At 41.1% G+C, this 14,536-nt stretch overlaps 1 protein-coding gene across 2 annotated transcripts in view; it reads right to left on the bottom strand.

Moving 5' to 3' along the window:
* Positions 1–14,536, bottom strand: part of PARP8 (poly(ADP-ribose) polymerase family member 8) — a 228,924-nt gene that overhangs the window by 94,434 nt on the left and 119,954 nt on the right. For both annotated transcript variants that reach the window (XM_081944076.1, XM_081944077.1), the window contains 2 exons: positions 12,980–13,050; positions 6,049–6,126 (listed from right to left, as the gene is read on the bottom strand). In XM_081944076.1, the coding sequence (XP_081800202.1) occupies positions 6,049–6,126; positions 12,980–13,050 (149 nt within the window). The remainder of the gene's footprint in view (positions 1–6,048; positions 6,127–12,979; positions 13,051–14,536) is intronic.

Here is a 14,536-nt window from a genome sequence, read left to right as displayed (position 1 = left end):
TACACAGAAGAATATATTATCAGAGTTTAATATATCTCCCCCCCCCCTATTCGTGTTTGAATCATTGTTTCTGTTGCACATTTCCTTTCTCGCCCCCCCCCCCACCCCACCCAGAAAAGGAATAATCCTATAGAGAAGACAGGGCAGAGAAAACAATTAGCTCAATGTGTCTATGGAGATTCTCAATCACCCAGGTATCACCCAGGTTCTTTTCCAAAAGGTAACTGGACTACATTGTGTTTTGTTGTTTGAAAACATTTCACTGAAATGTTCTTTCAAGGAAAAAAACCAAGAAAGTCCAGCTGCCTTTTTGAAAAGCACCATAGGGGAAATTGTCCCAAAGTCATTTAATGCAGGGGTCACCAACTTTTTAGACCTCAGGGACCACTAAATTCATAATTTTAAATCCCACGGACCACTAATATGATCTGCCTAATGATCGGCTGGGTGAGCATGGCTAGGTAGTCATGTCACTCACATCGAGGAGTGCCTCGCCAGCCTCTACTCGTCCCTCCCCTCCCCACCACTTCTTGCCTGCCTTCCTGGACTTCTTAGGGCCCCAACAGGAAGTACCGTATTTTTCGGAGTATAAGACACACCGGAGTATAAAACGCACCAAGATTTTGAAGAGGCAAATTAAAAAAAAAGTAGGTAGGTAGATAGATAGAGGGATAGACAGGGAGAGAAAGAGAGAGAAATACAATAGGTAGGGAGAGAGAGAGTAGTTAGGTAGGTAGGTAGAGGGATAGAGAGAGAGAAATAGAAAGAGATAGAGAGAAATACAGTAGATAGGTAGGGAGAGAGAGTAGTTAAGTAGGTAGGTAGGTAGATAAAGAGATAGAGAGAGAGAGAAATAGAGAGAGAGAGAGAAATATAGTAGGTAGGTAGGGAGAGAGAGTGTAGGTAGGTAGGTGGATAGAGAGAAAGAGAGAGAGAGAGAGAGAGAGAGAGAGAGAGAGAGAGAGAGAAATACAGTAGATAGGTAGGGAGAGAGAGAGAGTAGTTAGGTAGGTAGGTAGGTAGATAAAGAGATAGAGAGAGAAATAGAGAGAGAGAGAGAAATACAGTAGGTAGGTAGGGAGAGAGAGAGAGTAGTTAAGTAGGTAGATAGGTAGATAAAGAGATAGAAAGAGAGAGAAATATATATAGAGAGAAATACAGTAGGTAGGTAGGGAGAGAGAGTGTAGGTAGGTAGGTGGATAGAGAGAAAGAGAGAGAAATACAGTAGATAGGTAGGGAGAGAGAGAGAGTAGTTAAGTAGGTAGGTAAATAAAGAGAGAGAAAGAGAGAGAAAGAGAGAGAGAAATGCAGTAGGTAGGTAGGGACAGAGTGTGTAGGTAGGTAGGTGGATAGAGAGAAAGAGAGAGAGAGAGAAATACAGTAGATAGGTAGGGAGAGAGAGAGAATAGTTAGGTAGGTAGGTAGATAAAAGGATATAGAGAGAGAAATAGAGAGAAATACAGTAGGGAGGGAGAGAGAGAGTGTGTGTGTAGGTAGGTAGGTAGAGGGATAGAGAGAGAGAAATAGAAATAGAGAGAAATACAGTAGATAGGTAGGTGTTTCTGCTGGCACAGCACTTGATCAATGTAATTCTCATCAAGAGCTTTCCAAAAGGAAAAAAAGGCATGAATAGCCTTGGGGGGACTTGCAGAGTGCTTCTGGAGGGGGGGGCAAAAAACGGCCTGTTTTTCGTGAAAACGGGCCCGTTTTGTCAAAACAATTTATGCATAGCCTTATGGAGGATTATAGAGTGCTGCTGGGGGCCGGGGGGGGGGGCAAAAATGGCCAATTCTTGCTCATTTCTGCCCTCCCCAGAAGCTCCCTGAAAGCCTCCATAAGGGTATGCATGGCCATTTTGTTGAAGGGGCAGGGCTTCGGGAGGTATTCGATGTATAAGAGGCACCCAGATTTTCAGCCTCTTTTTTGAGGAAAAAAGATGCACCTTATACTCCGAAAAACACAGTAGTTGTTGGAGCTAAGCAGCCACCACGAGAAAAAGTTGGCAAAACAGCTCAGTTCAAGTTGGATCTGACTGAGAAGGAGGCTCAGTAGAAGGACCTCACTGAAGACTATGAACATAGGCCTTCCAAGCTTAGGGAAGACCTGCAGGACCAAGTACCGGTGCCTGGAGGCTCAGCAGGCTGAGATGGTCAGCCAGTTCCAAGCCATGATGTAGTCCCACTGGAACAAGTTCCTCTGGCTCTTCACCACCAGCAGCACTTCCCTCCAGCCTTTGGCCAAAGGTCCACACCAGGAGGCGGAAGCAGACCCCAAGTCGGAATTTCTCCCCCCGTCCGACCCACACAAAAATGAAGGGGAAGACTCTCTACATCAGGGGTGTCCAAACTTGGGAACTTTAAGACTTGCGGACTTCAACTCCCAGAATTCCCCAGCCAATGGAGTTGAAGTCCGCAAGTCTTAAAGTTCCCAAGTTTGGACACCCCTGCTCTACATCAACACAAACGTTCATTACACATATCCATCCCAGGGTCCGTAGTTTGAGGACCCCTGATTTAGTGCAATATTAAAAAATGCAAATAATTTTTCTGTGGACCACCAACATTTGTTCACGGACCACCAGTTTGGTGACCGCTGATCTAAGAGGTTTCTAGGGCTAAAAATGAACCTCAATCTGGGTCTCCCCAGTTCTAGTTCCACATCTTATCTACTGTACATCTCTGTACTGTAGTGTGTGAATGGAAGAAGAGATTTGTTGCATTCAAAAGATGAAGGAAAATGCATGGTTTCTCATCAAAGCCATGTCAGAATCTTTCTGACATAAGAATTCAACTGAGTAAAAGTAGAGCAGGCCCAATGCAATGTTAGCAAATGCTAAAAAGAGACAAATACTACAGTCTCTCCCCCATGTGTACGGAGACATACAGAATGGAACAGCAGCAACTTTGAATGATGGATTCCTACATCTATTTTTAGACAGATCTAAAGAGAGGCCCAACAATAACGTTAACACTTTTTTTGGGGAGGGGGGGGGGTTCTGGGCAAATGTAGTTTTGCTTTCATTTCCAGAAACATTATCATAATGAAAAGTGAAGTACTCAAAAAGATAAAAGCTATCTCTTTTTTGTGCCTGAAAAAATGGTACTTAAAAGTGATGAGCCATTAAATTGAGACATGATATAGATTTCTGGTTGTCGTTTGTGAAGAACAAAGCATTTTTCTCTGTAAAACTCTGTACAGGTGTCTTGCAGGAGAAACAAAACTATCAAAGCTCAAAGCTCTTTTCTTTCTTACCATCTGTCTTCTAATCTTTCAACTGATCGCAACCATTCATCTCTGGTTATTCAGTTCCATTAACTAAAAGCACAACACTTATTTAGGAAGAAAGATTGATGGATCCATCTATTTCTGTTCCTTATCACTTTTACTTGGCTTTGTTCTTAGATCCATTTCTACATTAATTACAGTTTTTAGAATATGTTTAAATTCATGATTATTTATGTCTATTGGTCAATACATTTCACAGAAGGCAATAGTATAGAAGTGAAGAATTGGAAATATGGTATGAATATTGTATGATACGTAGGAACTGGAGATGTATACGGATTGATACTAACTATATAACGTAAGGGAATAATGGGTAGGTTATTTGACCGATTACACATATCTAAGTAATGGATATAAACTGTTATTGTTGTAAGATCTAAGAATTCTACGGAAATGATTGTGCCAGAAATGTTGCACTATGTCCAATGTTTTTAATGTTTCCCTAATAAAAACCTTAGTAACATATATATATATATATATATATATATATATATATATATATATATATATATATATATATATATATATATATATATATATATATATATATATATATATATATATATATATATATTTACCCTTACTGGGATATATATATATCCCAGTAAGGGTATGGCTAGCTGATGAGACCTAATAGCTTGAAATAGATCTATACTAGTCTCCCTTTATTTATTTATCAGCACAAATACCACACACACAAACACACACACACACACAGACACACACACTGCATTTTCCTGCCTGGAAGGCTCCTAGGTGAAGCTGAAAGGCAAAAGGGAAGCAGTATGCTCCCTCCCATATTTGGGCATACCAGGTGCTTTGACATAACACTATATATATATTAAAAGAATGATTATGAAAATCCTATTACAGGAACTAATTTGAAAGGTGGGCCTAGAAACTTATTGGGCAGAATTCGGATTGAAAGAGCACAAGAGGTGATAGTGAAATATTGGAAATGCGATCAGGCTTTATTCTGTGAAATGCAAACAAGATTTTTGCATTTTTTAATATATATAATAGAGCAAGATTTTTATAACAGACACTGTTTGAAAATAAACACTTCTAAGTTACCTACTTATAATATGCACACATGACATCACAATTTTGGGAAAGCTGAGGAGCCCAAAGGACAATTATGCATATTTTTATTTTATTATATTCCATTGGCATACAATCCTGAGAGGATTAAATCCAATTAATTCATACAAAAGTTCCTCAAGCATCATTAGAGATAAGCATACATTTAATTTTCTTTCTTTCTTTTGGCAATTGTTTTGTTCTTTTAATCTTAATTTTTTTTAGCTGTTGAACTACCCTAGTGGGTAAATTGATTAATACAGTATATGTACCACAACTTTCCCAAAAGTAGAATTACAAAAAAGGTAGGCTCAAATAGCAGCCTACTAAGGAAAAAAAAAGTATCAAAATATTGTTTCAATTGACTTCTGAAGACTTGGGGTAAGTTGAATCACTTGAAATGGAGATTCTTCATTAGTCTTCATTATTTAATTCCACTATTGAAAAGTATCTTTACAAAAATGTAAATGCAATGTAAAAGACAGAACAGATTTTCTTCTAGAAAATGAAATATATTCAGGAATTTGTAGGACTAGGAGTACTCCTGGAGATACCCAGGTCCCTAAAGTCATGGAGCAATGGACTGAATAATGCTTCTCTGAATACTATTTTGTCATTCTGCAATTCTTTGCATGCTACTTTCACTTATTAAAATCTATATAAAAGGTTGAAATCCAAAGCTGAAATATGATAGTCAATATATCAATTATCAGACACTTATACTGACATTTTAAGATTCATATTAATGAAGGATAAGAAGATTAAACATCTTTGGCTGACTTTTGATGAATAAATATTATTTAAACGGAAAGTAGGCTTCCCTAATCTTTGATCATGTACATACTTAAATTCCTAACTTGCACATATTTTAAGAGTAAAGATCAAAAGCAGTCTAAAGTGTAAACATCACAACAGAAATCCAATTCACACTATCAACACTGAACCCTTTAGAAAGCAACATGAGGACCACAAGTGTATGGAATGATAGCTGGCTGAAATTGTATTATAAAATCTTTCATTGGAAATAGATTTTATTTCACTGCCCTAAGCAAACATACACAAAAAAATGCAATTCTGTAATATGGAATAAAAATATAAATATGAACGAAGAACCTAGTTTATAACAAAATCAAGACTACAGGTTTTTTATGTACAAACTGCATAGGCCCCATTAGTGATGAACAATAATGATCTGAATATTGCAGTGATGCAATTAATCTTTTAAATTAATCATTTAATTTTAAATGATAATTGAAATCCAACTTGAATTCCCCATAAGTTGATCTTTACCATATAGCTGATTTGGGGAATTTTTCTTATGGCAGAAAGCTACTGTTGCTTTTAGTATTTGAAGACAATCTCTGGAATCAGCTGGAAATTCTAAAAAAATTGCTAGCTGTTTTCAGAAACACTTTCTAATATAAATGCTTCTTCCTAAAGCAAGAATAAGCAATGCCCATTCATTTGAATTACGAGTCTGAACAGTTCTGAAGTGGTAGAATATTGTGAGCTATTATGGAAGTTAAAAGTCCACTTTCACGGGGAAGATTCCATGTTATTGTGTAATGGTAAGCAGAAAAAAAAGAGAACTGTAGAGTAGGATATGAATACTGTCCATCTTATTATATGTAGATTCAATATTCTTTTTAAATTCCATCTAGGTGACTGATAACTCTTGTTTACCTGCCCTCCATAGTAAAACTCTTCTGAGTCATTGTCTCCTTCTGAATCTTCTTCAACCACAGTACAGTGTCTTGATTCCTGATTAGAAAAAAAAAAAAGGTAGAGGAACTCAAGAGGGTTTTTCTTTGATTAAATATGTATTACACCAGGCTACAGAATACATCAGTTTCAAAAAGGGGGTGGGGGAGATTTCAGAGTATGCAGGACTGTAGCTGTTGCCCTTAAATCAAACATATTTTCCTCCAGAATTGCATGGCAGCTGCTCTATCTATAAATTGCTTCCGTTTTTCTAGTAATTTTCATATTCTATTATCTAAGAAGTAGGCAGAGACAGAAGCAAAGACAAAGATAGTGGTGACATAACTCTTAATCAAGGTTTGTTCATGAGCTATACCGGATTTACACCCAATTAAAAGTAAACATTTATAACTTCCCCCAGTCACCAGTCACATGATCTAATCAGCACACAGTGTAGTTGCCGGGTGACTTCAGTCTCCACCTTACAAATACCTGCAGCAATGACCTTGATTCCCAGCGAAAGAATTTTATTATGGCTACAGCAACCCAGTTATCTCTACAACCCCTTCCTTGCACCTCAGCTCCAGGCTGTGTCAAGCCTGAAGCCATGTGAAGAAAAATCCCTATAGAATAGGCTACAGGAAAGAAAATAGCCACAGCTTCAGGGTTGATAGCTATACTTGATTGGCAATAATCCAGTTGTTCAGATCACTATGTGTGATGTATATAGTAAAGGTAAAGGTTCCCCTAGCATATATGTGCTAGTCGTTCCCGACTCTAGGGGGCGGTGCTCATCTCCGTTTCTAAGCCGAAGAGCCAGCGCTGTCCAAGGACGTCTCCGTGATCAGGTGGCCAAAATGACTAAATGCCAAAGGTGCACGGAACGCTGTTACCTTCCCACCAAAGGTGGCCCCTATTTTTCTACTTGCATTTTTACATGCTTTTGAACTGCTAGGTTGGCAGAAGCTGGGACAAGTAACGGTGCTAGGGATTCGACCTCCAAACTGCCCACCTTTTTGATCAACAAGCTCAGTGTCTTAGCCACTGAGCCACTCCTTTGAGGAATGAGGGGAATAGATGCTACCTAGGGATTGAATAGACAAGAAGGGGAAGAGTCTGCAGTTGCTTAATGGTCAGAGAAAGAAGGACCCACCTTATTTAAACAGACTGTAAAAAGAGACAACTTGCAAGATTATTTAATGTAGCTCTACATTAAAATAGAATTGGCTTATCTGGTTACGTTACTTATCTGGTTTACCTGGAGGGCTAATACTACATTATTACTTATGGGTCAATTCTTTAAACTGTTTAGATCAGGCAAAGCAAGAAATATTGAGCATTGTTCAGTTGTGAGATAACAACATTAAATGAGAAGCTTGACAGGTACAGAATTGTGGGACTGCACGTTATAAAGGTAAATTGTAAGACTCAACATATTCACTTGAACCAGTTATGCTGGCAAAGTTGGATATTTATTACTTTTAATTAAGCAATCTAAGAATAGTCTGGGACATGTAAATGAAGTGCTTGCAGCCACATATGTCCCATGGATTATCCATCTCTTGTTTAAATGCCCCCCACTGACAAGCAGTTAAAATTAAGCAGTATGTCCCATCAAAAACCTGTCTGGATTACCACTGGACACCAACACAAAGTGTATTTTAATGTAGGCGAAATAGAAAAAACAAAGATCGTCATATCCATTACTTGATAGAGCAGTTTGGATCTAAAGACTAAAATGAATGGCTATGAAATCCAGATTAAACCAAAACTCTTAACACACTAAAGGTTTTGCCTTGCAGGAATTGTCTGAATGTAGTGGGAAATACAGTCATCGCAAACCTTTTGCTGTAGTTCCTGGATCCATTTCAAAACTTGTACCCAAATGATAAAATTTAATGTTAAGAACCATGAGATCATTAAATATACGAAGACATTTATATAATTCCATTTGCATTAATTTAAGAAAGATTTAATATTTGTCCGGAGACTTTGCCAACTTGCTTAAATACTGTGACCAGCATGAAAGCGACAAAGACTAAAAGCTCAAAGTAATTGTTTTACCAAAATAGAAGAAAAAATATGTAAGTCAGAGTTGTATTGGGAAGTCTTTAGTGCACTCTGAACTTGGTTGTTTCCTTGCCGATGCTTTGTTACTTGAATAGGTAACATCAGCAGCACAAATACCCTTGATTTAATTTTAACTATATTTGGTTTTAATTAAATTTAAATTCAATTATCCTGTTTGCATACATTTTTTTTTCCAGAATGGAGCCTTGGCAAATTATTCAAAGGTCAAATCCAAAGAGAGTTGGGAATCTCTTGCCTAGAATGACTTTTGGAAAACATTCTTTATACTAAAAGGTAGAGATTCCCCTCGCACATATGCGCTAGCTGTTCCCAACTCTAGGGAGCGGTGCTCATCTCCGTTTCAAAGCCGAAGAGCCAAGCTGTCCAAAGATGTCTCCGTGGTCATGTGGACGGCATGACTAAACGCCGAAGGCGCATGAAGCGCTGTTACCTTCCCACCAAAGGTGGTTCCTATTTTTCTACTTGCATTTTTTACGTGCTTTCGAACTGCTAGGTTGGCAGAAGCTGGGACAAGTAACAGGAGCTCATTCGGTTATGTGGCGCCAGGGATTTGAACCGCCGAACTGCCGACCTTTCTGATCAACAAGCTCAGCTTCTTAGCCACAGAGCCCTTTCTTTATACTACTGGCTATTAAATTAGAAAGCAACATATTCTGGGTCTACAATGTTCCTTCCATCACTGAATATATGTGGAGGAAATGCTTATCTCTTGGTGTCCATGAACACAACTAACATGAGACAGCTATAAAAAGCTGTATTGCAAAAAAAAATGTGAGCAATCACATTTCTTCTGAAACTCTTTGGTAGGAATAAAATGCAATGTTTGTAACCAGAGGCCTTCAAGAAAAGCTTTAAGGCTCATTTATTTTCTATGACCTTCTGCTGAGTTGTGCTTTTTATAGAATTGTTAATGGTTGTGACTACAACATTTTGGCTTCTTAAAATATTTTAGGCATGACAAGTTTGTTTTCTTGTTACATCTGTATTTTTATTAACTCTAATCTTCATATTTGCATAGTTTTTCCCTTTTGAGGGCTTTTTTTTCCCATCACAAAAGATTGCTTCATTTTAAATTAAAACTTAAAATTAAAATAGCCAAGTAAAATATTTTGCATACTTAATGGGAAAATCATGGAAAATTTGTTTCTATTTATTTCTATTGAAATAATTAGCTTGTTTTCAGATTCTTCCAGATGAAATGATTGTACACCCTATCAAATAGTATGCAAGGCAATGAAAATTTGCTGGTCGAGGTTGATGGTGGCACTAGAACAGATTCTTTGGGAAATAAATTTAACGAGTTTGTGCAGAAAAGTTTAAGCAAACAATGCAGCCGTACTTACAACAAGCTGTCAAGCATGGATGTACTCGTATAGAGAAAATGAGGATTTGTGTGGCATCACCTCATCATGCAAAAGATGTGACATATGTAGCAGATGTGTGTCCATCAGTACATAATAAATCTCATACTGTAATTCTGGTGTCATTGCAGTTTCTTACAAATGAGACTATTATCAGGATTTCTTAGTCATATGAATTCGGGCACATACAGATTCCATTGAGCATAAAAGTAGTCTGTTCACATCACAGAAGTAGCATGTGATTTTAACCTGCCATCGATGGGAGAAGCATCAGAGGGGGTTCGGGAGTTCATGGCTTCCATGACAGCCATGGACCTGACTCAAATGATTCAGGGCCCGACAGACGAGGGAGGACACACTCTGGACCTTGTTTTTGTCTCTGGCCAGTGGCTGAGTGATCTGGGAGGAGGGGACTTAACCATCACTCCCCTGTCATGGTCAGATCACTCACTCCTTCGTCTTGACTTCCCTGGTGCTACCTCCCGCTGCGGGGAGGCGGAACCGGAAAGTTCCAGATGGTTCCGCCCCAGGCGCCTGATGGAACCTGATAGGTTCCAGACGGAGCTTGGGCCACCTCCTGTAACCTTGACCCGCCCCCGGGTAGAGGACCTGGTAGTTGCGTGGAATAATGCAACTACCGGGGCCTTGAACCGGGTGGCGCCTTTGCGGCCTCTCCGGCGGCAACGTTCCACCCTAGCCCCTTGGTTTACGGAGGAGCTAAGGGTGATGAAGTGCCGCAAGAGACGTCTAGAGAGTCGTTGGAGATCCTCTCGCTCCGAATTTGATCGAACACAGGCACGAGCCCATTTAAGGATGTACCTTGTGGCATTGAGAGTGGCCAAACGCCAATATTGTGCCACTCTCATTGCATCCGCGGAGAACCGCCCTGCCGCCCTGTTTCGGGTGTCCCGCTCCCTCTTGTTTCAGAGGCCGCGGGAGGCCCCCCTACAGGGCAGGGCAGAGGAATTTGGTAAATATCTGCAGGATAAAATCGCTCAAATCCGGAGAGATTGGGTTCCTGTCAGTGATCCAATGGAGACGTCCATGGCGAGTCTTGAGGTATCGATCTGGGAGGAGTTTGACTTGGTTGCCATCGAGGATTTGGACAGATTGCGTGGACGACTGCGACCCACCACATGTTTATTGGACCCGTGCCCCTCCTGGCTTGTACTGGCATCCTGGGAGGTTACACGAGACTGGCTCCTGGGCCTAGTGAATGCTTCGCTGAGCGAGGGGTCTCTCCCGGCCGCCTTGAAAGAGGCGGTGGTGAGACCCTTGCTCAAGAAGCCTTCCCTGGACCCTTTGGAGCTGGCCAATTATCGTCCTGTCTCCAACCTTCCCTTTTTGGCGAAGGTTGTAGAGAGTGTGGTGGCCTACCAGTTTCCACGACATCTGGAGGAAAATGATTATCTAGACCCGCGCCAGTCCGGCTTCCGCCCCGGTCACAGCACGGAGACGGCCTTGGTCGCGTTGGTGGATGATCTCTGGAGGGCCAGAGACAGAGGTTGTTCCTCTATCCTGGTCCTATTAGACCTCTCGGCGGCTTTTGATACCATCGACCATGGTATCCTGCTGCGCCGGCTGGAGGGGTTGGGGGTCCGGGGCACCGTTTTGCGGTGGTTCGGCTCCTACCTTTCTGACCGGACGCAGCGTGTGTTGGCAGGAGAAGAGAGGTCGACCCTACGCCCCCTTACTTGTGGGGTGCCACAGGGGTCGGTCCTCTCGCCACTCCTCTTCAACACATATATGAAGCCGCTGGGTGAGATCATCCGTGGTTTCGGGGTGGGATACCATCTGTACGCTGATGATACTCAGCTGTACTTTTCCACCCCGAACCACCCCAACGAGGCCATCGAAGTGATGTCCCGGTGTGTGGAAGCCGTACGGATCTGGATGGATGACAACCGACTCAAGCTCAACCCCTCCAAGGAGTGGCTGTGGGTACCAGCTCCCCGGTTCAGCCAATTAATTCCATCATTGGCCATTGGGGGCATTCAACTTGCCCCCGTGGAGCGGGCGCGCAATTTGGGCGTCCTCCTGGATGCCCGGCTGTCCATGGATGACCATGTGACAGCCGTGGCAAGGGGGGCGTTCCACCAGGTTCGCCTGGTGCGTCAATTGCGCCCTCTACTGGACCGGGACGCCTTACGCACAGTCACTCATGCGCTGGTGACGTCTCGCTTGGATTACTGTAACGCTCTCTACATGGGGCTTCCTTTGAAATGCACCCGGAGGCTACAGTTGGTCCAGAACGCAGCCGCGCGGGTAATTATGGGGAGTACTAGGTACTCCCATGTGACACCGTTCCTGCGCAAGCTGCACTGGCTTCCTGTGGTCTATCGGGTGCGTTTCAAGGTTTTGATAATAATCTTTAAAGCGCTCCATGGCTCAGGACCTAGTTACTTGCGGGATCGTATTCTGCCCCATACATCCCTGAGACCAATCCGCTCGCACAGAGAGGGCCTCCTCCAGGTGCCGTCCACTAGACAGTGTCGGGGGGCGGCGCCTAGGAGTAGAGCCTTCTCTGTGGTGGGCCCAGCCCTGTGGAATGACCTCCCTCCGGATATTAGGAATACCTCTGACCTCCGCTCCTTTCGTATTAAGCTTAAGACCCACCTATTCCAAGCAGCTGGCCTGGCTCAACTTTGATCTAACCATATCGCTCCTGACGGGTTTTTACTGGGTATTTTAATTATATTTAATTATTTAATTATCTAGGGGTTTTTAAATACTGTATTTTAATTGTTTTATTTATCAGCCGACCTCCTCCTTGTGTGTGTATGTCTCGGTATATGTCTCTGTTATATGTTTGTTTTGTCCACATATTTATTTCATATGTTTCATTGTACGCCGCCCCGAGTCCTTCGGGAGAGGGTGCGGCTAAGAAATAAATATTTATATTTATTATTATTTTGTATGTGATTAAAGTAGGATACACGTAGTTCCTGACTGATGACGGTAATAGAGTTTGCCTTAAGTCATGACTGTCATAAAGAGGATCACTCATGTGACCAACCTGATTTTACGACCTTTATTTTGCAGTAGTCATTAAGCAAACCACCATGGTCATTAAACAAATCTTTAGTTCTTAAACACACTGTTCTCAAACGGGGGGGGGGGGTTACTGACAAACAGAAGTAAATGATAGTTTTCAGCAAAAAACGTCATAAATTGTGATGCAAACAGTCATAAATGCAGGATGCTCTTCAAGTCCTCCAAAATGTGGCCATGTGATTACCGGGGGGGAGGAGGGGGCAGCCATCGGAACTGTGGGACCACATCTTAGTTCCTTTAGGGAAGTGCTTTTGGGGGAAGGAGTCTGCCAGAACTTTAAACAGTCACTAAGTGACTAACCATAAATTGAGGACCACCTGTATCTCAGAAGAACCCAGTGTTGATCCCTTTTTGTCCTGGCGCTTGGAAACAAATATTAACATTTTTTTTAAAAAAAAATACGGTACCTCTCCATTTTCTCTTTGTAACTTTGACTTTATAAACAAACAACAGTTGACATCATTGGTTTTTCGCAATTCTAAGGAAAAGTAGAAAAATGATAAAATTAACAAGTGAAAGCACTTTTGAAATACAAGTAGGTACTTGTTATCCATGAGTAGCTTTACATTCGTGCCCTGGAGCTGTCAGAAATTTGGGACATTAGGCATATAATGGGACTAATGATGATCTGTGTGACAGTGTATTCCAAATGTCACAACAAACATTTTGCTGGCTAGATCATAGATTCCAAATGATCTAGCCAGATAATGTTTTCAGAAGCATTTTCGTCAGATGTGTATGTCAGTTGCCCTAACAAAAAATATCATCTTGTATTTTTGCAAATCTCTCCTTTTATTTGCCCACCAGTTTCTGCTAACAGAAAAAAGTTGCCATCTCATCTGAGTTGCATATTTTAACTCCCATTTGTGTAAGAGTTAAATTAAACAAATGTAACATGACCTTTTATTTATGAGCAAAATACTGGTTATTTATTTACTTGTATCACATACTTTTTACAAAAGGTCAAGGCAGGGAACATATCCAAAAACACCTTTCTTCTCCTATTTCCCCACAATAACCTTGTGAGGTGAGTTGGGCTGAGACAAAGTAACCCACTTGGCTTTCATGGCTAAGGCAGATCTTGAACTCATCAGCTCTTGCTTTCTAGCATGATGCCGTAATCACTGGATCACCCTTGATAAGAAGTCCAAATAAAACAAACAAGCTTGTGTATAAAGAGCATCGTCTATGCTTACTGGGGATAGACTTGAGTCATCTGAAATCATTTAGCATCATTTAGCATCTGTAAGTAAGTGATCAAAGGACCGCTCTACTATAAGGATGCTGCATTTCTCTGAAGTCATTATCTTGAAAGAGGAAGATGAAGACTAAATGTACGCTTACATATGGATAACTAAAAAAGCTACTTCTCAACAATCCAGTCAAGGTTTGATGTTTTAGTGCCTTACATTCTTAAATTTGATTTTGGGGGACGGGGTGGGAGAGAACATAATTATGACTCATTTGAGAGCAAAGGGTGAAAGCAATGGGTGAAAAATAATCAAGAAGAAAAGCAACTTAAAACTAAGGAGAAATTTTCTGACAGTGAGATTAATCAGTGGAACGATTTGCCTCCAGAAGTGGTGAATTTTCCAACACTGGAAGTTTTTAAGATGTTGGATAACCATTTGCCTGTAGTGGTGCAGGGTTTCCTGCCTAAGCAGGGGTTGGACTAGAAGATCTCCAAGTTTCCTTTCAACTAGTTATTCTATTCTATCATGCCATCATTTGTTTTTCCCACTTTACCAGTCCTACATCCCATGAAGGTTTCCCCATCCTATCCTTGGGCAGCCAAAGCATCTCTTTCCCTCTCCAGTTTGAGCTTCTCTACCTTCCTCAAAAAATTTCCTGCTTCTTAGCAGCAATGGAAGAAAAAACAGCTCTAGCTCATCTGGACTTTTCAGCCTGGGTATGATGTGCCTCTTCTTGGCCCCTCATTCCTCCACAAGCTAAAAGGAAGATGT

The sequence above is a fragment of the Natrix helvetica genome (assembly GCF_964273705.1).
Source record: "Natrix helvetica genome assembly, chromosome: 2".
NCBI classification, from domain to species: Eukaryota; Metazoa; Chordata; class Lepidosauria; order Squamata; family Natricidae; genus Natrix; species Natrix helvetica.
The sequence above is the reverse complement of the archived record's forward strand: the minus strand, read 5'-3'. Positions and strand labels throughout refer to the sequence as shown.